The 24,177-nt window shown below is 35.9% G+C and overlaps 3 protein-coding genes across 3 annotated transcripts; all 3 read left to right on the forward strand.

Annotated features, from left to right (window-relative positions):
* The first annotated feature begins 987 nt into the window (after positions 1 to 987).
* LOC147497379 (ARM repeat superfamily protein) lies at positions 988 to 13,896 on the forward strand. The gene is made up of 15 exons (XM_086559950.1): positions 988 to 1,473; positions 1,554 to 1,730; positions 1,822 to 1,946; positions 2,028 to 2,166; positions 3,367 to 3,516; positions 3,674 to 3,727; positions 10,354 to 10,449; positions 10,568 to 10,627; positions 10,738 to 10,812; positions 10,908 to 10,961; positions 11,232 to 11,333; positions 11,418 to 12,017; positions 12,500 to 12,634; positions 13,023 to 13,130; positions 13,605 to 13,896. Exons 1-15 carry the CDS (start codon positions 1,048 to 1,050, stop codon positions 13,752 to 13,754), a joined length of 2,451 nt encoding a protein of 816 aa, XP_086416076.1. The 5' UTR covers positions 988 to 1,047; the 3' UTR covers positions 13,755 to 13,896.
* Positions 13,897 to 14,573: 677 nt separating this feature from the next.
* BCP1 (homolog of Brassica campestris pollen protein 1) lies at positions 14,574 to 15,563 on the forward strand. Its single transcript, XM_086559951.1, has one exon. The coding sequence runs from the start codon at positions 14,977 to 14,979 to the stop codon at positions 15,337 to 15,339; it is 363 nt and encodes a 120-aa protein (XP_086416077.1). The 5' UTR covers positions 14,574 to 14,976; the 3' UTR covers positions 15,340 to 15,563.
* Positions 15,564 to 21,270: 5,707 nt separating this feature from the next.
* On the forward strand, positions 21,271 to 22,752 carry LOC147497381 (protein FAR-RED IMPAIRED RESPONSE 1-like). The gene is made up of 3 exons (XM_086562865.1): positions 21,271 to 22,223; positions 22,309 to 22,394; positions 22,483 to 22,752. Exons 1-3 carry the CDS (start codon positions 21,271 to 21,273, stop codon positions 22,500 to 22,502), a joined length of 1,059 nt encoding a protein of 352 aa, XP_086418991.1. The 3' UTR covers positions 22,503 to 22,752.
* The last annotated feature ends 1,425 nt before the right edge of the window (positions 22,753 to 24,177 follow it).

Raw genomic sequence — 24,177 nt, forward strand, 5'->3', positions numbered from 1 at the left:
AAATATGTGTTATGATTTTTCTACGTTGAGAATGTAATATTTGCTTCTAAATAAAATAACTGTGTAACTTTTTATATGTATATTGTTTTAAATCCTTCGGGGTGTTACTTTAGTTTTCTGATGGTGTTGTATATATGTATTTTTGCTTATTCAAATAACGAAAGACAAAAACATGTTTCTTTGGAATGACAGGTTCTGTGATTTAATATTAAAAATATAGAGAAGATTTTGCCGAAAATTTCGTTCTTATCGATTTGGATAATGTAATATTTCTTTAAAATTAAATGTATGTTGATAGGATATTATGTGACTTACCTCCAAACATAAAAGGACTACATTGGGGTGCCCATCGTAATGCATGACTACTTAACAGCGGAAATTCCAGCAAATACTAGCTTCTTTCATTGTTGGGATAAAGGTCCATTTCTTCACATTTACCACACATTTAGTTATTGATAGATAATTCTTTGTATGTGTTAAAGCGTTACACATGTTAATACATGATTGTTGGTTCAAGTACGCAATCAAATATCCGTAGCAAAAATCTTCATTCAATATTGTTACACTTGAATAAACTAGACAATGGTATAGTCTATTTTTCTTAATTTATCTGTCTAATTATCAAAAAATTAATCAACTCGTGGAAATAAATTAATAAATATAATATATTATATTATTATATCGCGAGGAGAAAAAAAAATGACAGCCTTAAATAAATGATAGCTCCGCTCCTCCCCACGCCACGCTAAAGTATACTAGTATTATATAAAAAATGACAGCCAAATAAATGATATACTACGCTCACGCCCCATTGCAATGCAGTATACTAGTATTTTGTACTATGGATGGATGATTGAGATTGTTCTTTTCGCTAGAATGTATCGGTTATGGGTTTTATGGGCCGGGTCAGACCTCCACCCCATTTACTAGGGTTTATAACTTCTTATACCCTCCCAAGATCATCTCCTCCTCTCTCTCTCTCTCTCTCTAATTTCTGTCTTCAATTCATTCCAATATTTTCTTCTAATTAAGAAAAAAAAGAAAAAAATGCCGTCATCAAATCGGCCGTCTCACGAACCAGCATACATATCCACCGAATCATTCTCCGCATCAGGTCTAAGCTCAGAAAAAATAAGTCTCCCAACACTCCAATCCAAAATGAAAATCGACCCAGAAGGTTACGAAACCGAACTAATCCAACTCTACCGACATTTCGATTCCTCCCTCCATTTATTCCAACAACAATCCACTCTAAACTTAAACTCAACTGGTAACAATACTACCGATCCTACTATATCTAAAGATTTAGGTGACATGGCTATGTTTTTATCACATGTCACTCCTTTTTATCCCACTCATTTATCTGACTTTCCTAATAAATTGTCCCACTTACTTCGCTCCGCTGCTAAGTCGCTTCCTAGTTCTCTTCGCTCTCATCTTGCTCAGGCTTTGATTCTACTTATTAATCGCAAGGTATTGATCAACTACTTCCTTGATTTTGTTATTATTAGTTTGTCTGTAGTTGATTTTGACAGTTTCTTTTTTGTTTGTAGATGATTGATATTGGAGAGAATCTTGGTTTATTTATGGACTTGCAAACACTTGGGGACAGAGTTTTGAGGAAACTGTGTTTCTCTCATGTTGTTCATAGTATTCGGCGTATGAATATGAAACATAAAAATGATGCTAAGAATCGTGCACTTCAGAATATAATCTTTTCCATGCTACAGGTTTGTATTGTAATGCCTTTTTGTGAATTTATACGCAGTTTAATACTTAGTTCTTAGGACTAAATTTTGATAATTGTGTTTCAATAATCAGAATGAGGATGAAGGGAAAGCTAAAAGAGCACTTGTTGTACTGTGTGATCTTCACCGGAGAAGGGTTTGGTTTGATGAGAGAACTGCAAATGCGATATCCACTGCGTGTTTTCACTCGTCTTCCAGGTTTAGTTTTCTTAATGTCTTTTAGAGGTATAGCTGTATAATGAATAATATGGACATAAGTTTGATATCTGAATTGCTCAGGATTATGATTTCTGCTCTGTCTTTCCTTCTCGGATTTGAACGGATTGAAGAAGGAGATGGTAGTGATGACTCAGGTGATGAAGATGGTATGACTCCTCAAAACCCTCAAGTTATTATCAGTAGGGAGGCTGTGTACAAGGTATTCTCTTAGGTTTCAATACTCTAGATTCTTCTTTGTGTTTTTCTTTACTTTGCTATGCTATTCTATTTGTGAGAGAGCTTCGACATTTCATAATTTGGGACCCCCCTCTCTTTCAAATTTCATTTGTGGCTGTATATACGACATTTTCATCCTTGAAATCAATTACTTTTGGGCTCATTTCACCATTTCAGTAGATTAATTATTACTTGCTTCATAATGTGGCATCTTTCAGTTCCTTATTTCACCTTTTGCTTTCCTCCGGGGGCTTAGTGACAAATTATGTTATTTTGACCATTGTCAATCGAGTGAATAAATTGAAGATTTACTGTCAGATGCTAATATAAGGTAAACGGTAAAGTTGCAAAAATATCCTAGTACAATTGCACAACTCTTTGTACCTATTTACCTTTCTAAACTTTATAAATATAGTTAATAACACATAAGCATAACTGCATAAGTTGGCAACCATGATTCTAAACTTGTACGCATTACTCCAAAATTTTACTTCAAATATTTAGTTTGTCCATTTATTAACTTAGAACTGGCCACTGGGTATTAGGGATTGTAGTTACCATGATAGTCTCTGCAGTTTTTTTTTGTTGGAATTTGAAGTCGGTATGATTGGCTGAAACCATGTAGAATCCTGCAATCCTTTTTGGATACTCTATAGGCTCTTTTCCCTTATTTCATATCTGTATATATTCTATATTACTTTTCCAGATATCATTCCTTTCAAGTTTAATATTCAGTAAGAGAAGCAAAAGGTTGTCTTAAAAGTAAGCTGCAAGTTGTCTGCTGAGTCTTGTCTTTGTTTAACTGGACCTGTCAATGCTTTCGCCTGAGTGCCTGACTACTATCAATGCTTTCATCTATCTATGTCCATGAGAGACTGTTATCCTTCGAAAAGCAAGCATTAATCTGCGTTTGGATAGATTGTGTTTATTTGCAGCCTGATCTTTCTGATTTTCATGTGGGTCCCAGTTGGAAGGGGTCCAAAAAGAAGTTGCAGATGTCATCTTGGCATGCTAACAAAGAAGACTTTTTATAAGATTCATATCGAGTCAGTTACTTATGGCTGCACAAAATTAATCAAATTATTTGTGTTATGTTATCAAGTGAAGGAATTTCTGGCATTTTCTCTTCAAGTCTCTAAACCCATCAGTTCCTTGTAACCTTTGTTCTTGTCTTGGATTTTAGGCACATCACAAGGGCACGAGTGCCAGCAAGAAGAAAAAGCAAGCCAAATTACAGCGTGCAGTTCGCACCATGAAAAGACAGCAGCGAATGTCATCAGAAAAGACTAGTCCGAACCACTATTCCCCGCTTGGCCACTTGAAAGATGCCCAGGTTAGCTTGATCCATTTCCTTTTAATCCATTCTGCTATGTTTCCTTTTCTCAATTATGAAGCATAGCTTATGGTAGACCGATCCTGCCGTTTTACACAACCTACGCAACGAATTTCCTGATGTGTATAACGGTGAATTCTTACGTATCCTCTTGTAGGGATTTGCTGAGAAGCTGTTTTCTCGACTTCAAACTTGCAATGAAAGGTTTGAGGTTGGTACTTTAATATCTGCTTTTGGCATCTTGTTTCTTCCTTTTGAAGCTATAGTGCTAAGATTTCTTTATTGAATTAGTTTCCAAACTGAATCTCGTGCATTTATGTAACTCTCTCACCCTGGTCAAGGTTCAGTCTCCATATGTTGTCTCTTCATGTTCTTAAATCCATAATTTTCTACACTTAGTCTACGAACGTTCTTTTTACTGATTATTTCTAGTAGAGAAAAGTCTGAAAAGGCTGCATATTTTCAAGTCATGGAGTGGTTATAATAGTTGATAGGCAAAGGGCCGAGATAATAAGGTCATGTGAATTTATGTGGAATAGGCCAACGAAGAATATACAAGTTGAGGATTTTAGAAGACTAGGAAGAAAGCATGAATTGAGCGAGCAGATATGAGCGAACCTGAATAATTGCAACCTATAGCCCTAGATAGAATTGACTAGATAAACATCATTTGTTCAATGAGCCTATTGGATTTTTTTTTGGTCTTGAATTTTTTTGGATGAAAAATTACTCAAGATTAAGATGATGAAACTAAAGTTACGTCTTCCTTTTTGTGTGCATCAACATCTTTATGTTGTCTTATATCATGTTTTGCAAATAAAGTTGTATAACATAAAGTACCACAAATTAGAATATAGGGGTCCCTCTTTATCACTATTTTCTTATATTATTTTCTATATATATATATTTTTTTTCTTTTCCTTTTTTGAGGAAGAAGGTTTAGAGGAAAAATAAGGGACGGGAAAAAGGGTAAAAGAAGATGATTAGGTCCTGGGATATGGAAGGACTAACTATGGAATTAATATATTGATCTAGATGAAGATTGATTACAACCACAGAATTAGCATGAGATCTTAACTTACTTGCTTAGGGTCAAGCGATGTTAAGCTTTGAGGTTGAGTAATTCATCGAGACATAGTGTGAGTCTCAGAGAGACAGGTAAGCCTCGATTGAACAAATATTTGCTTAAAAATTTCTTCAATAAGAATAAGAAAAATGAAATGTGATCTCATAGCTAAATAGAATAATGGAAACAAGCATAACCATGATGGAGGATTGGAGGCTATAAGTTTTTCTAGCAAGTCACACTATCAGTCAAGTTGCACATCAGAGAGCTTGAACAAAAAAAATTTATAACGGTAAAGGAACAATTAAAGGTTATTATGGGCTTGCAACACAAGGGTTGAAGATTTTGATGTTGCCAAGTTCGAGAATGGAGATTGAGAAAGTAGAGTTCGACTTTACACAAGATGTTATTGTGGTCCTTGTGTTGGAAAGTGGAAACTAGGTTTCAATTTCTTTTTATAGTTAGAGGTGTAGGACATCATTTATATACCAGGGAACTTGCATGTAGTTGAGAATTTTAAAGGATAAGTGTGATGATTTTTCGTAATTTAGAAACACATATTTTGTTGATGATCAAAGAACAATTAGAAGTCTGGGGTAAAATCTTTGGATGATGATATCAGAGGTCTGGGGTTCGAACCCCCGCTACACACAATTGAGTTACTGATCTCTTTAAAAACAGGTTTGCCCACACATTTTGCAGGTTCCGACTAGCAAAGTCGGTAAAATCTTTGGGTGATGATACCAGAGGTCCGGGGCTCGAACCCCCAAAGATCAAAAAGAGTTCTTGATCTCATTTTTAAAACAGGCTTGCAAATAAAAAAAAGAAGAAGAGATCTAGAAGATGATGAGTTGAACCATGTTTTTTAATGGATGCTTACGTATCCTGTGAAGAGGAATCAAACTCAAAACGTAGTTCAAGTATTCTATTATTTATAAGAATAGATTAGGTTTTTCATAACTACTTGTGAGCTAAGTAATTAGTGTTTAACTAGGAAATAATCTCTTGTTAAGTCTTATCCAAACTCTTCTAGAAGGTCATGTTTCCCAAGTCAATTTCTCTTTTTTATTGACTTAAACAACAAGAAAATATGTTCAAGTTCAGAGTAGGAGTTGGAGTTCCGAACTTGGTAGTTGAACTTCAGATTTAGAGTTCCTAGTCAGGAATTGGTTCTATGAACCTACTACTACAACCAGTTCCAAAGACCTCTGAACCACATCTTGTCTCACTTCCGAACCTAAGAAGTGAGTTAGTCAGGACTTGAACTTGGATTTGAAGTGTGTTTTGGTACTTCCTGCCCACACCAAGACCATATCCGAGCCTTAAAAAGAGGTTGCCACGCGTCGCATATCTATTTGCTAAAATATGTACATACGGATGCCCCTTTGTTTTCTTCATGGATTGTAATTCAAACCGTTAAGGAAAAAGGGTAAAAGTGTAGGTGCACGTTTTGTACGAAACCACATAAAAAATAGTGAGCAATATCCCTCTATTTTCATCTTGAGATTTATGCATAAAATTTCACATTATTTCAACTCAAGGAATTGAATTTTGTTAAATCCGGACATACCATAACCATGTCCCCAACCTTGTATATATATCATGAGATGCCAAGCACAAGGAACTATTTTCTTTGTCAAATCCAAACATGGGGAGAGCAAGGCATGCCTAACCAATTCACTACGACTCGGACTTGGGCAGATTAGAATGCCAAGCCCATGAGCACTCAACCGGAATTGGGTAGAAAGTCATGCCGCAACTTACCCATCTGGAATTGCCTATGTGAGGAGAGAGAAAGTAAATACACCTTTTTACTTGGTTTCACTTACTCCCCATACAGTGGAAGCTTGTTTCGATTACTTATTTCAATTCCTTGTAAGTGAAGCACCCCACCGACTACAATCCCCTTGCGGCCACCCTTAACACTTTGTTAGTTTGCTACTATAGATTTTCTCCCCCACTTCTAATCCAAAAAACTAATATTTCAATTGTGCCCAAATTCTTTTCGTTGGCTTGAACGGTTTTAGCGAATGAATCATAACTTCCTAATCAATTAGACAATCAACCAATTTCGGTCCTAGCAATTGTTCAAACACTACTTGGTTTTTCAATTGACAAGGCAATTTCATGTTCGTCACTCGACAAAGCAGTACCGGGTCCTTCAAATGGTAATGCAGCTCCGGATTTAACACTCAACTTGGCAGTTTCGGATTTGTTACTCAACTTGGCAGTTTCGGACTTGGACTTTCTATAGAGAAAGTTGAGTTCCTTACTAGCTAGGAAGTGGAGTTTATGAACATGGACAAGTTTCGAACGTGGAGTTCCTGACTAGCTAAGAAGTGGAATTCCGAACTTGGACAAGTTCCGAACGTGGAGTTTCTAACTAGCTAGGAAATGGAATTCTGAACTTGGACAAGTTCCGAATGTGGAGTTCCTGACTAGCTAGGAAGTGGAATTCTGAACTTAGACAAGTTCCGAATGTGGAGTTCCTGACTAACTAAGAAGTGGAATTTCGAACTTGGACATATTCGGAATGTAGAGTTCCTGACTAGCTCGAAAGTAGAGTTCCGAACTTGGACAAGTTCTTAAGCTAAGAATTGGAGTTCCAAACTTGGACAAGTTCCTAACGTGGAGTTCCTGACTAGCTAGAAAGTGGAGTTCTGAACTTGGACAAGTTCAGCTAAGAAATGGAGTTCCGAACTTGGAGTTCATGACTAGCTTGAAAGTGGAGTTCCGAACTTGGAGTTGTTCCTAACTAGCTAGGAACAAGTAGAGTTCGGAACATGTACAAGTCCTAGAACCAAAAAAAATTCGACCAAAAAATCAAATAAATTTTTGCATGGTTTCCACAGACGGCGCCAATTGTGTGATGATTTTTCCTAATTTAGAAACACAAGTATTTTGTTGATGATCAAAGAACAAATAGAAGTATTGAATCAAGAAAAAGAGATCTAGAAGATGATGAGTTGAACCAAGTTCTTTAATGACTGCCTACGTATCCTATGAAGAGGATTCAAACTCAAAACGTAGTTCAACTATTCTATTTATAGTAATAGATTAGGTTTCCATAATTAGTGTTTTACTAGGAAACTAAGTTACATTGACACCACACGTGTGTCCATATCTGACACATATCTCAGATATGGAGTGTCTGACACGGCGAAATATAAAAAACTAAGGTATATCACACGCAACGTGTCCGTGTGATATGGTGTGTCCATGTAACATAGCTAGGAAACAATCTCTTGTTAAGTCTTATCCAGACTCTTCTAGAAGCTAATGTTTCCCAAATTAATAGGTCTCTTCTATTGACTTAAACAACAAGGAAACACGCTTAGGTTCGGAGTAGGAGTTGGAGTTCCAAACTAGGCCGTTGAACTCCGGAGTTCCGCGTCAGGAAGTTGAACCTATTACTCCAACTAGTTCCGAACCTCCTCTTCTTATTTCACTTCCGGACCTAGGTAGTGAGCTATTCAGGACTTGGATTGGAAGCGTGTTCTAGTACTTCCTACCCACACTTAAGACCATATCCGAGCAATAAAAAGATGTTGCCACGTGTTAAATATTAATTTACTAAAATATGTACACACAATAAGTAAAAGAAAGAGAGAAAAGAATGAAAACAGCTAAAATAGGGGCTTAAGCCTCGAGGCATGCACCTTGTGACATAAGCATTTTGAAACAAGCATGGAGGTCATGTCCTTACTGAAATTTTCTTTATGAGGGTTTGAGGAGCGGTAATCTTGGGTTTGAACCCATGCCTACTATACAGTAAAAATACACCTGACCTTCAGGCCAGAAGTATCTTGTGTTCATAGAGTTATAAAAAAACGCATATTCTCCTAAAATAATCAAATGTACTACGAAATCTTCATATACTCTGGGGTCTGACCATTATCAGATCTCAGTATCTTACTACCATCTGTCAAAAGTGATCAGGTCTTTGTAACCTTTGTTTTTTCTTCTTTCTTTGTTTTTTTCTCTCAGGAGATATCTTGTATAGGCAGGATATCCTCTATAGATAACTCTAAGTAACATGGACATTTCATATTCTTTAAAAAATCTGTGTCAGACACACAGACGCATAGACACATCATGCATACAATTTCAAATTAGGGTGTTTTTCTGTACCCTAAAAGACAAAAAAAAAAAGTCTATTAACATAGTTACACCTCTATGATATACGACTTCACAGTTAATTATTTTTAAAGAGGCTCTTTGTAAGGTTTTGAGCCCAAGAAGTAGTTGTGTAACTAGAATAGTAATATTTATCTTTTTAATTAGTTATGTCCCCGTGTCGTACTTATATAGGTTGTTGTGTTGGACACCGACACGTGTATCTGTGTTAGTGTGACTTAACTATAACTATATAATTCTAAATTTGTAAAATATCTCTATTTACTGATCAAAAATATAAATATATCTTCCACTGTGATCCAATAAGCTATCGGGCTAAAACATATTGGGCAGTGATATCTATCGGTCTTCGGTCTGGCTCAGCCCAGTGACAGCCTAGTTTGCAAATCTCTATAATATGGAGCTATAGATTTATGAATCTGTTATCATGGCACACATATAAATAAAAGAGTGTGTCAATGTTAAAAATAATGGGAGTAAAAGGATGAATGGTTGGGACACGTGGTAAAGAGATTAAGTTGGAAAAAGAGATGGAGTTTAAATGTGTTGTACTTTCGATTTTTTTATTGCTGATTGGCAAGTCAATTTGGGATCAGATTTGTTTTGTAGAATGCTCAACGAGACCATTCCAGTTAGACCACACATGAACATCAATTTCTGGAAACCAAAAAAATGTATATTTGGTGTGATGTACACGAGACGAATATGAATAGAAGGGGAATGATTCAGTTAGAAGATATGTTCTTATTGTTGCTAGTGGATGGTACCCTTTTTCTTCTTAGTTTTGTTTGTTTACATCTCGTGAATTTTATTGGTTAAGTTGGAGGAAGCTGTAAATCATCAAATTGTTTGTGCCACTTCATGTGGCTGGGTCATCCATAAGGGATTGAGGCAAGGATAATGATGTGACATCGACAACAATTGACCCTGTATTACTGCTCTTCAGGCATGCGTATAGTTCGTTATTTGTTTACTTATTTGATGCACATATACATTGCCACATTGGTGCTTGGACTGTTATATAACTAGTATACTGCGTGGCAGTGGGGAGTGAGCGGAGCTGTGGAGAGAGAGAGAGAGAATTGGGTGATGCAGGGGAGAGGGAGAGATGGGTGAAGGAGAAAGAGAAAAAATGAGAGAGAAGTGAGGACAGACAGACAAAAAATGACAAGTTGGTTTTTGTCTGCATAGCCCCCCCCCTTCTGCCAAAATCGTTCGCTCCGCTCACTCGATTAGCTGAAACAGACAGAAAGATTTGTTTTGATTCAAGTATTTTTGTCTGATCACATAATCCAAAACTTCGATTTAAAACACTCTAACCATTTTTTTTCCCTGCAACTTTTACTGCATGAATGATGCAAAGATTATCTAGTAAGAAAGTTGGCTTAGTTGATTAGATCTGCTCTATAAAGTATCACGCAGGGGTTCAAGAATCAAGACCAATGGATTCCAAGTTGATGTATTGGACGTTCCCTTATTGCAAGTTGCAATTGTGTCTTGATAATTAAGCATATTGAATTACAATTTAAGTTGTGGTGTCAGATGCTAAATGCCATTTATTCCTCTGACCTAAATGAAAAAGATGAATATTTTGTCATATGCTGTATAGTCATATCAAACTATTTGTTTTTCAGGTTAAGATGATGATGTTGAAAGTTATTTCTCGAACAATTGGGCTTCATCGCTTGATCTTGTTGAATTTTTATCCTTTCATTCAAAAATATGTTCAGGTATACCCTTTTCTTCAGTTGAAGTTGAATTGAAGTATACAACATTGAGGACGCATTGAGTATCGAATCTTTTAACACCTTCAATCACAAATTGACTGCTTATTTGTTACTTTTTCAGCCTCATCAACGTGACATTACAGAATTGCTTGCAGCTGCAGTTCAGGCTTGCCATGATATGGTTGTACTTTCTTTTTTCAAGTTGTTAATTTTTCTAGCTTCTTGGCTTGTTAGAATTTTACAGTTTCATTTGGTAAGCTTCGAAGATCTAACTGATATTGTATTGACTAGGTGCCACCTGATGCTGTTGAACCATTGTTTAGACAAGTAGTAAACCAATTTGTACATGATCGGTCCCGTACAGAGGTATCGTTCAATATATTTTTTACTTATCCATCATTGCTTACTTTCCACTCATTTGATTCTAAAATTTTTCCCTCCCTATTCATATTGTGTGTTAGGCAATTGCCGTCGGACTAAATGTAGTAAGGGAGATATGTCTGCGCATACCTCTGGTATACATCTTTTTCTTTTTTTTAAGCCTTTTCATTTCCCTGTTTATATTATTAGTTACAGTTTTTAATTTGTATCATGTTTGTATCTATCTCGAGTTTTATTTCTGCGAACTCATTAAGTATACTTTCAGATTATTAAGTTGCGATTCTACCAGCGAAGGCAGCTAATTTTTAGCCTTCTCGTTTTCTGTTATTTCTTTTGGCTTTGAAGGATAGGTTCCAGCATACATTGTAATGATTCTAACTCAATATTATGTTTTCATGTGCTAGTTGATGACAGAGGATTTGCTGCAAGACCTGGTCTTGTATAAGAAGTCACATGAAAAAGCAATTTCAACAGCAGCTCGTTCATTAATAATTTTGTTTAGAGAGGTTGATGACGTGCCTTTATTTCTTGTTTTGGTATTCTACTTGTCAGTGATCGATTAAGTAAATTAAATATCTAATTTTTCACAGATATGCCCTTCGTTGCTGGTTAAGAAAGACCGTGGGCGACCTACCGACCCAAAGGCAAGGCCAAAAGCATTTGGAGAAGTAAATGTATCAAATACTGTTCATGGCATTGAGTTGTTGGAAGATGACGATGGCGATAATGAATCTGCTTTAAGTATCTCTGATAATGAGGAGGCTGCTTGTACTGATGACGAACCATTTGCTATGGCTACTGACTCTGTTAATGGGGATGAGAATGAGGAAATAACAGAAGATGAATTAAGTGGAGACCCTAGTGAAAATGATGAGATGGAAGAGGTAGAATCTGATGATGTTGATAATATTGACGATTATGAAGACGACGAGGAGGAAACTGATGCTGTTGCTTCTGAGGGTGATGAGGAGGAATCTGGTGGCGATGAGAATGAGGATAAGAAAGAGGAAGAGGAAGACAAGGGAGTCTCTAAAACAAGGAAGAGGAAGTTTGTTGGGGATGAAGGACAACTGATTGCTGCAGATACAAGTCTCCGGGCATTGAAGAGGGTAGGAGTAAAAGTGAAGCAATCAGCTGCAACTGATGGGTTTCTCTCAAATGAAGATTTCCAAAGGATCAAACAATTAGAGGTGTGTTGATTAGATATCCGTTTTCGTAAATGATTTTTGCTTTATGGTTGAACTAGGAACTTAATATGTTGATTAAGTTTCTGTGTGATTTACAAAGTACGCAGCAGTTTCTGTTGAATGCCATGACAGTTGAACTATTTTTATAGAAATAATTGTTGGATCTATTTTTATTGTTGTTATTAAAAATAAATTACTGCAAAGACTTTTATTGAATTGATTTTTCATTCTGTTACATCTATATTCTACAACTTCATTTTCCTTCCCATGGGTCCTGGAGGAAATTTGTTTTTTTTCCCATCTTGGTAGGTGGTGTACCCTTTTATTAGGGGAAATAAAGAGGGGTGGTGGGTCGAAGTCTTGACTGGAAATGTTTAGTTTCTCGTTAAGGATTGAGATTGACAATGAACATATGTCTGACTTCTTTATTAAATGGTATGTTGCTTACTTCCAGACTTGAATTGTGTATATTCTGTTCTTATCAGGCAAAGAAAGAAGCAAAGCTTGCTTTAAGTCAGCATGGGCTAATAAGAAAGGGCTCAGATGCAAAACCTGTTGCTTTTAAGATTCCAAATGCTGAGCAGTTAAGTGTTAAGCGAGTAGATCCTGCTAAACTAGAGGTGAGTACTTTTTTTTAATAAAATATTCTGTCAACAGATAGAAAGCATATGTTTAGCAATGGACCCATTGATATGTGTTATTATTATAAAGAGAAACAGAAAAAGAAAATGAAAAGCATTGATATGTAGCACATGGTGTGAAAATCGAGTGCAAGAAGCAGAGGTCACGAAGATGGTAAATCAAAACACTTCTTTGAGAACTACTGATCTATAATTTTCATTAGCACTATGTTTCATGATATGGCCTACCCACCTTTAGACTTTTTATGTTTTACTGAATTGTTTTTTGATTTCCTTTGGAAAGCAAAATGAGCTTGCCATTTCTGTTTTGCAAGTGCATCCACTTGCCTTGCTACGTCTCTTACACATTCTTTTCTTTGCTTTTCAGCTAAACATAAAAAGAAAGATGAGCAAGGAAGAGAGACTAGCTTTAATCAAAGCAGGGAGGGAAGACAGAGGGAAGTACCAGTCCCGGACTGCTGTAAAACAGAAAAAGGTAGAAGCGACTTTTACTGCTTTTTAGAATTTTGAATTTTTAAATACCTTGTTACCTGGCATGAATTGAGTGAAACTGAGAGCAATTAGATGTTGAAATAGCAGAGAAAATGAAGTCTGCCAAAGTGGAAAATTATATTTCTCTTGTGGTCCGTTTTAATATTATTCCCAGAAACCAAGTTTGTTTCTAAGAGAACCATTACTTGCAGCTTTTGAAAGGTTGTGGTTTTAGTTCAAGATTGTGGCCACTAAATTATTTATATCTAGAATCCTGAACCGACTTGTGATTCAGTTAGTTATCTGACTAAGCTTGAGCAGCAACTATTGTTGGAGATTAAAATCTTAAATCATTGTTTGTACCTTAAACCATGGGGTCCCAATTGGCGTTCAGAATCTTCAACTATTGTTCGTAGATCCTAAGTGACTATTTTAGTAGGTTTCTTATTAATTTAAATGTTGTGGGTTTTAACAACAGACGGGTGGTTTGAGCAATCGGCAGAAAGAGCACAAGAAGCAAATGCCTTTGGTTGCAAAGAGAAAGAAGGTTGCACGATCCCGACAAGAGAAAAAGAAGCAACAGCGTCGTGCTGGCACACAGTTCCGGGGGAAGAAAGCCTGGAAATGATCTGGTGTCAGTTGTGTATATTTAAATGTAATCCGAGTTTTTCTTACCGGTTTTGTTTGTACTCCGTTTGAAACAGTGAGTAACCTGGTGTAGTCCTCATTGGGAGTGGTTTATTCATATCAGAAATTCCCAGTTTTGTTTATTTTCCGGTGTACTCACCTGGCAAACATCTTATGCTTCTTTACCTCCAAATATAATAGAATCGAAATATTCAATTAAAAAATTGAAAAGCAACTTGTTGAGAGTGGGTGCGGCACTAGAAAGAATTGGATTATTCAGATGCTGATGTCCAATTACGCAATTCCAGGTTTATGACTTTATGAATAGTTAGAAAACCTCTGGAATAACGCTCTGTAAATTTGTTTTGGAAAGTCATGTTTTGACCGAAACTAAGCTGTGAGGTTCTGCTACTCAGTTTGCGAGGTTGTACCATGTGTTAAAGATTAGCAGGTGGACAAGGCAGAACTTTTGCTACCGGTGGAGTATTCACAGGTGGCACTGCGGAACATCATCTGACGCAAAATTGTACCGAGTGTGAAAGATTAGCTAGGTGTTTTGATGTTTTGGCGTATAGACTGGTGGTCTTTTGAGTTTTGATTAAACTTCGTTGATTGTATACATATACAAGCTTACTATTGCAGTATACCCTATATGACAATCTCGATTTTGGTTCCTAAATTTCGTTGTTCATAGAATTAGAACTGGTTTACGAATATATTAATGGCCATCTACAGCTAGTTTTCATTGAGCATAATCAATAAGCAACGAAGCAACCAACATTATATTATGGTACGTTTGGTTCCTAAAATAAAAACCAGCATTATTGTACGTCTACATCTTTCTGGACAAACTATTACAACAATCATGTCATACACTCAAACCTCTGTTTCTCTGTATGCCTTTGTTTTCGAACTAAAACACCGCACGACCCGGTCAAACCAAGCCACTATAAGATAACCGTTTTAACTGAAACCAGCCTCCTCTCCTCTCATCAAGCTTTCTTGTCTCTATACAACTAAATCACATCCCCACCATACAACTAAACTTTCTCCTTCCACCTTATTTAGAAATTTTAGGAACCCACCCAAAGTTACCTACTTATACGTCCCCCATTTCCTTTCTCATTTGCAGTGTTTCTCTATAGGCATTATCATTCTTATCATATAGAGTAACTTCTGTCCAACTTTGGTCAATTCAACTTATTTAATTTCTTTCTATCCCAATGGCTCGACAAATCATTGTTCTAGCTCTCATCTTCATCGCGATTGTTGGGTCAGTTTCCGCCAAAGAGCAGCAGGCCAAGGCCCAATCACCATCTCATGCTGCTAGCAAAAGTTCGTCACCTGCAACAGCACCATCAAGTGGTGATCAAGTAGTTGAAGAGGGTGGTGTGTCACCTTCTGGTGGTGGTGATCTTGATGAACCCGTCGGAGTGACTAATGCTGCTGGTCCCATGGGCGAGTTAGGACCTGTTTCCGCACAGGCGATTGGACCTGCCCCCGCTGCAAACAGTGCATCTGCATTCAAGGTATCCGCTGTTTCTGTTGCTGTTGTTGCTGCCGTTGCTGGTTTCTTCTCCTTCTAAGTTAAATATACGTCAGATGTTGTAGACTGGTACCTCTCCTTGGAAGGTGTTTCATATGTATTAAGCACGAAAGTTTATCATGAAAATTTCGGTACTCTTCGGTTTTCTTCAAGAAAATTGAGTTATGTGATGTTCTTTCATTAATAATATAGTTTGTATCTTTATTATTAACTAGCAATGCCTAATGCTTTCCCAAACCAATAAATAATTTCGTAGTTGGTGCCTCTGGTATTCTTGTGTCTTTATTGGCAGTGATCGATGGTTGTGTTTCCGCTACTCCCAGGTTTCAGCATGGAACTCTTTTTAATTAAAATGTATATAACAATCCTGTTTAAGGCCCTAAATGAAGATTTTAGGAATATGAAAAGCATATATAGTTGACCAAAGCATCGATGTGATCTGCAGCATTATCGGAGACATATATAGGATATTCTATTGGACTCTAGAGGACAAATCGGCCGAAAGAGGAACTCTAGAGGACACGTTATTTTTGTAATCACTCACAAAGACCGGGTGGATGAAAGTTCAAATTTATCATTGATGCGAAATAAGAACGGCTCGGGTAGATGAAAGGTCAAGTATACCCCTGAAGAAAAAAAAATAAATGGCCCGACCCAACTGAAACAACACATTGATTGTTCATACCCACGATAGGTATGAACATTGTTCATACCTATCCATGTATGAACAATAGTTATGAACATTGATTGTTCATATCCCCAATTATGAACATTAGCTATGAACAATGAGTGTTCATACATATTTGAGCTATGAACAAGCATTGTTTATACCTATCCATGCTGAACATTAGCTATAAACATTGATTGTGGCTATGAAAACATGAACCCAAAACAGATATAAACAATAACTGTTCATACCCCAAATTATGAACATTAGCTATGAACAATAAATGTTCACACCCAAAACAGATATGAACAATCTGTGTTCATACCCAAAAAAAATATGAACCCAAAACAGATATGAACATTGATTGTTCATACCCAAAACAGACATGAACATTAATTGTTCATACCCAAAACATATATGAACAATAAATATTCATACCCAAAACATATATGAACATTGATTGTTCATACGTACTTAAAAAAAAACATGAACCAAAAACATATATGAACATTGATTGTTCATACCCCAAAACATATATGAACAATAAATGTTCATACCCAAAACATATATGAACATTGATTGTTCATACCCAAAACAGATATGAAAAATACGTGTTCATACCAACAAAAAAATATAAACCCAATGCAGATATGAACAATAAATGTTTATACCCAAAACAGATATGAACAATACGTGTTCATACTTAAAGTAGGTATAAACAATACGTGTTCAACAGTAAAAAATGAACAATCATTGTTTGATTAATATTAAAATTTTAGAGGATCTTGGTGGAATCGAACCACCATCACCTTTGGATATCTCCAAAGTGCTCGCCCATTTGAGCTAAAGATCCACCAGGGTTTAATTAAAAATAAAATAAAATGATAATGGTGTGATACTTCATCTTCAATGTCTTTGATTTTTTGGATAATGGTTGTCATTTTTGTTCAATTTCTTTAAAATAACTGAAGTTTCGCACAACTTCGTCTATTTCTCGACTTTGGTTTTAGGTTTTTTCTCTCGTAATTTCGTTTGATTATTAAAACAGGGGAGGGGTTTTGGGTTTTTTTCTCTCGTAATTTCGTTTGATTAAAACAGGGAAGAGATTTGATTTGTAGTTTGATGAGGTGCGTCATGAATCAAAAAGTCAAGTCAATTGGAGAAGAAAGGGGTTTTGGGTTTTCTCACTCGTACTTTTGTTTATTAACAGAAAAGGGTAAAAATGGTATTTAAGAAATATAAAATAAACCGGGCCAACTTATTTTGTCCGTGAGGGTTATTAAAATCAAGAAATTGGGTCGGTGAGTTATTTCATTGATGAAAATGGTTTTGCGAGTCATTATCACAAAACACTGTCCTCTACAGTTGTTTTGAATTGAAATTGGGCCTTCTTGTTAAATTTAATTTTCAAGGAATGTTAGTTATATACTAGAACTAGCTAGCCATAACTTGGTCCGTCCTTTTCGCCTTAGCACTTTCAAGTTTCAATAGCCAATGTTCCTAGTATGAACATGTGGAACTTTGAGTGCCCTAGTACGAACAGAAACAACTTTTCAAATAGTTGTAGTTTCGAGAGATACCTCCAGAACTAGCTGGATGTGTACGTAGACCAAGAATCCAATAAGAAAGGATAGTCCCATATGGAGAAAGAAAGCAAGAAGAATAGTATAAGAATATTGTGGATCTCTCACAAACCAGAGTTTGTAATTGGACTCGAGATCTCTACAACCGGGTACAGAGATCATCTCTGTAACCGTGTTATCTCGCCGTTGATCCGAATCCGAGATGTGTGTGTGTGTGTGCCTCGATACCTGTGTGTGTGCTCCGAAATGTGTGTGTGCGCGCCGAGATACGAGATGTGTGTGTGTGGTACAGAGATCAATCTCTGTACCCGGTTATAGAGGAACCGGACTCTTTGTAATTAGGGTGGACAATGATCATTCTACTTATTTAAGATTTATTTCTTTCTTAATTTTGTAATGTTGGAGAGACCTACTTAAGGCTCTCACAAAGATCTAACTGTGAAAGTTTTTTTTTTTTTTGCTATTAATACATACAATTACCCTTTAAAAAAAAAAAAAAAAACTAGTACGGATGCCTTTCAATAATAGATCGAACACTAAGAGGCTAAGACCAAGGTGCTTAAGTTGGCGATAATATCCATGCTAATGGGTTTCATGGGTCCTGAAGTAGGCCTAACAGGATGAACCATGATGTGTATAAGTTCGAGCTTTTAGAGAAATTTAAATCGAATTAATGGTATCAAAGCTCATGTTATAAGAGGAGTCTTTTATAATAGGAGGGTATATATAAATTTTAATTGATTTCCTATTTGATTTAAATATTATTGGCTCATTCAGTTATGAAGAGTTGAAACACAAAATTAATTAAATTCTTTTAAAAAAAAAAAAAAAACATTATGGGATTAAGGCACACCCCACCTGTATATTTGAAAGAAAATCATAAAACTTACAAACTCCCCAAAGAGTGATCTTTAAAGGGAGTAGATCACAACAAACCAAATGCAACATTGCTACACTCCGATCTTTCCTAAGAAAACTAGGAAAGGTTACATACCTCCCTAAGAGTATATGAATATTAGAGGTATGTAGGAGCTTCATTACAAAGAGTCAAAGACACTAGGCAGCATAGGCTATAAGCCTTACAATCATGAAACACTTATTCGGGTGCACATAAGAATAACAACATATAAACAGATATCTATCATCTGCCACGACAAAATTAAATTCATAATTAGGTGAAGCTGAAAGAATTTATCTAGAGAAAAAGAAATCATGAGTTTAGATGCTACATTTTAGATGCTACTTCTCATAATTTTTTTTTCCATGTGCGGTCACACCCTGATCTCACACTCCCTCAAAGGGGCCTGTCGTGATCATGATGACCTAAATGGTCATGCCATGACTTAAATTATTTTTTATTTGAAAACTTCTAAATTCATTACAGCATATGCACATATGCTCCCTCTACATTGTGTAGTTGTATGATGCAACCTTGAGGAGAGATATAAAATAAGTAACTCTAGAGTTTTCTAGTGTGCGTGTGATGAGAGAGAGAGTTGAAATGGACAACTCTATGTATGTGTCATGTTTTATCAACAATAATTTGTTTTTTATATACTCTAACGAATCAACTGTCCATATATATAGAAATATGAGTAAACAGGAATCAAACTCTTTATATATATATATATATAGTCCCTCTCTTAAACGTAGGTACTTAAAATAATAACTAACGGAGTAACCCTCACAAGATATCCCACGAGATTTAGTCAATCTTAAAACTAGAAAACCCCACCGTATCTCTCTTTCTCTTTCCCTCCCTATTTTCTCTCCCATTTTGTGAATCTCTCTTTCCCTCCCTATTTTCTCTCCCATTTCGTGAATCTCTCTTTCCCTCCCTATTTTCTCTCTCCCATTTTGTGAATTTCTTCCCCTCCAACTTTTCTCTCTCACGGTTCTCCCTCGTTTCTCTCTCTTCCAAGGAAAAAAAAAACCTCATTCATATCTCTCTCCATTACTTTTTCTAGGAGAAGGTTTTTCTTTACTGTTTAAAGGTATGAATTACTACTTATGCCTCATTAACAATAGTATATTGAAGTGACATGTAACAATATTATCCTGCAAAAAAAAAATATCAAAGTTTAACTTCAGACAAGGATTTTCTTCTTCCATGTAAATAGCATCTATCAGAAAATATATATATATCATGATCATCATATCTCACTCAACTTGAAGTACGATACACTAGTTCCACGAGTAGCTTTTCTGCCTCATTTTTCTGTCCCCGCCATTGACAATATCTACCTTTTCATAAGTTACTACTGGAATTAATTAAGTTTTGTAGTTCCTTAATTTTATAGTTATTAGTAGGTACTATACTAAAACAAATAATTAATTATTACTATATAGTGTTTTTTGGTAATAAGTTAAATTTTTTCTTATGTGTTAGGTTATAGTGATGGAGAATCCGGAACTCAATGCAAAGAGTGGGAGCTTAGGTGTTGAAAATTGTGAGATCTATACTCCTCAAGAATCAAATGACGTGAAGCCAAAAGTAGGTAAATAATTTGAATCATTGGATGAGGTTTATAACTTTTACAACGCATATGCAAAAATAGCTGGATTTAGTATACGTAGTTGGACTCAACAGAAGAAGGATGGTGTAACAGTAAGAAAGGAATATGTTTGTTATAAACAAGGAAAAAGTTTAATAGTAGCAGATGTTGGGCAAAAAAGGCGTCGGGGTAATATAAAAGAAGATTGTAAAGCAAAAGTAGCGGTGACGAAGACAAAATCCGGTGCATTTGTAGTTAGTATGTTCGTTGAGGGGCATACTCACTCGTTGTCAACTCCGAGTAGAGTACACTTTCTGAGATCTCACCGTGGCTTTTCTAATGCCCAAAAATGTTTAACGCAGCAACTTAGCATGGTTAATATACCACAACATCAACAATTCAGCTTGCTTGGAGTGCAGTCGGGTGGGATAGAAAACATTGGTTTTACAGAAGGATTTATATAACCAGAAAAGGAACAAGCGTAATGAGATGAAGGGCCACGATGGAGATATGTTTCATGAGTATTTAAAATTGGAACAAGGAAAGAATCCTTCTTTCACTTTTAAAATTGAGGCAGATGCTGAACAAAGAATTACTCGTTGTTTTTGGACAGATGCAATCTCTAGGCGAGCATACAAGTTTTTTGGAGATGTGGTTATTTTTGATACTACCTATAAGACCAATCGATATGGATTGATTTTCGCACCATTATTTGGGGTTAATAATCATGGCCAGACTATTTTATTTTCTTGTGCTTTTTATGTGATGAGACCCGAATTGTCGTTTTGTTGGTTATTCGACCAATTTTTAGAAGCTATGCCAAGCGAAGCGCTGAAAATGATTATAACAGATCAGGATCCAGCAATGACAAAAGCCATTTCTCAAGTTCTTTCAACTACTTATCATAGGTATTGTAATTTTTTCTTTTCTTTTCTTTTATTTTTATTTCTTTTGGCATATTAAAGATTTGGGTACTCTGTCACAGGTACTGCAGTTGGCACATATTAACGAAATTTTCCGAGAGATTAGATATAGTTAAGTATACTGAGTACTATGGTGAGTTTTCAAGTTGCATATGGAGATGTGAGACGAAGGACGAGTTTGACTCCAAATGGAATGATCTTGTTGAAAGGAGTGGTTTACATGAAAACAAATGGCTACTGATCAATGTACGATATCCGTTCACAGTGGGTGCCGTGATATGTGAATCATATATTTTCTTTGGTATGTCAAGTAGCCCGAAAGCGAAAAGTGCTCATTCATTCTACAAGAGGTATGTTTCCAAGGAAAATTCTTTAGTAGATTTTATGATTCAATTTGGTAGGGGGATTATGCACCAACGCCATGAAGAATTAATGGCTGATAACAAAGATATGATTGAGAAGCCTAAATTGAAAATGCCCCATAATTTTTTGGTACATATGGCTGATGTTTATACACTTGAGTTGTATTTTAAATTTCAAGATGAGTTGTGGGAGATCTTGAACTATAGATTTGAGCTTCTTAGTGACGATGACAGTTGTTGTGTTTATAAAGTTGAAAGGAAAATTTTGGGGAAGAAAGTGGAGGAAAAGTATAAAGTGCGGGAAGTTTGTTATAAAAAAGATTTGGATTTGGCTTCATGTAGTTGCAAAATGTTTGAAAGTGCGGGGGTCCTCTGTAGACACGTTTTGGAATATTTGAACAAGATGCATGATTTTGATAAATTGCCGGACCAATACATTTTAAAGAGATGGTGTAAAACTGCAAAATCAGAGACAGTCATTGATGATGGTGGAATGGAGATAAAAGATAATAAATTATACCTTTTGACGAGGAATGAACTGATTCAAATGTCTACAGTTGTAGTTGATGAAGCTCTTAGAAGTAAAGAAGCAATTAAAGTGTATACTGATGCTTTATGTAGTGCACTTGAAGAGATTAAGAAGTTAGTTGATTGTGGCACAAGTGTAGCAGCAACACGCGATAAAAATATTTTTCTTAGAAATATGAGTTCTAATATAGAAAATAATTATACTGAACCGAGTCAAGCAAGGTCAAAAGGTAGCGGAAAAAGGCTTAAAAGGGGCAAAGAGAAGGCACTCAGAAAGGGGAAGCAAAGTCAAGGCAGGCGGTGCAATGGATGTAATAAGGCTGGAGTATCTCATGACAAAAGGAATTGTCCAATGCTTAATAATGGGTAAGAAAAGCCAATTTATTATTTCTTCATTTTTAATCCTAAAAGTGCATTTCACATATTCTTTGTTATGTTAATTGTCTTGTAGCAAACAAGCTTCACAAATTTCATGTGACGAGGAGAATGAAACTAATACAAATTCTAATAGTGATGATGATTCTTATTCTGCCTCGGGTACACACTGATTTTTAGTATTATTTTTTACCTTTTAGTATTATATTCATTTTATCCTTATCGCTATTAAATTTTTGCTTGATATTAGGTGATGGAGTTTTGCATTGATATGCATAAAGTACATGGCAGTTGGTGGTGCGTGGTACAGATTTCATAAGAGTAAATCCCAAAGTTGGACGGTCCGGTCACTTGTTTACGTGCTTTACATGGACAAGATGGACTGACATATAGAAGGCACATAATGTAAAGACCTAACTAAAACAAGTAAGTAAAAGATGTGATGTTGTGGTGGTTTATAATTTGATTGATTAGTAGTTGGTGGTCGAACCATTTCTGAAGGTGCATGTATTTGGTGGATCTGTCTTTGTCAGCGTGCTCTGTATTTGATATCTTTTTAAGTTTTTAGTGTCCCTCAATTATAATGGAAACTGATGCTATCTTGCCTATCACTTTAATAGCTCAAATGGCAGTTAAAGTTTTTTGAATTAAGAATGTAAATACATGGTTGGTTCAACCAGAGTAGATATGGAACTTCTTATTTTGGACCTAACACCACAACAAGACACTTCTGAATACATAGTTGGTTATGCACTTCTGCCAGAGCTGAAACTTTTTGTTTTGGTCATCTTTCAAAATGACTAGCTCTTGTAGTATTTGTAGTCGAAATAAATGTCATGCTCCCAGTAGAAGAAGGTCTGCCATGATGGATAAACTTCTGAAATGATGAGATAAACTTCTGTCCTAGAAGAGATTCAAAGTTGTGGGTAGCAAGTTCTGTTGTGGCAGCTTTGCTGGACATGATGTCAACTTGAGAATTAGAGGATAAAGACTTCTCGATAAAGGCAATCTTAAGTGTCTCTTAGTAAAGGCATTATTGGGATAAAAAATCAAAGCTGAAGGCCTCATGCTATTTAGAATGAACATTTGTTAATTCATTTTGAATATGTTGAAGGCAGCGAACAATCTAGCTAAAGCTTGAGGCAGTAAGAACCTTAGATATTTCAATGCACAGTGAAAAGAAGAAACAGAAAAATAACGTCAACCAGAACAGAAGTTGCAATTAGTCAATAAACATCAAATTTCGAATAGAAAATTCAGAACTCACTGACAAAGCTCATATTAAAAGTCCTTATCATTGATAAAAAACTGTAATCCCAACAATTCCAGACAAACAAACATTTGATCTTGATCCTTCAAACTCATCAACCAAGCTTAAGCATCTCTCAGGAACTGCAAAGTCCTTATTCTCATCCTGCACTTAGTATTAGCAGTTTATTTCTCATTTGTAGTATCTGTTAAACTGGAGTTGGCGGTGTCTAGCTTCGCGATCCAGTTCATTTCAACACAAGGAATACTTTCTAAACATCTCTTAAATTTATGCAGATGAATAATATAGGATCTTGGTGGATTCGAACCACCATATCTTTGGATAACCCCAAAGTGCTCTACCATTTGAGCTAAAGATCCAATCCTTGTGAATGTGTTTATCGGTACTTTATAAAAACCAGTTTACTAATTACCATTAGAAACACAACAAAAAAACGAAAAACCAAATTCAACTTCAGCTTCACTACATCATGCCCATTGACATACCCATCACTCCTGATATTGAAATTCAAGACGCCGCAAAAAAAAATTTAACTACAAAAAAAAATTACTAACAACAAAATTTGCTACGAGAAATAAGTTTCAAAAATACGAAATCCAGCAATATAAGTATGACTCAGGAATTACACCAGTCAAGTTGTTTGCAGATAAATCCAGCCTAGTTAGGTTAGATAGC

The sequence above is a fragment of the Coptis chinensis genome, chromosome 5 (genome assembly GCF_015680905.1).
Source record: "Coptis chinensis isolate HL-2020 chromosome 5, ASM1568090v1, whole genome shotgun sequence".
Classification (NCBI taxonomy): Eukaryota; Viridiplantae; Streptophyta; class Magnoliopsida; order Ranunculales; family Ranunculaceae; genus Coptis; species Coptis chinensis.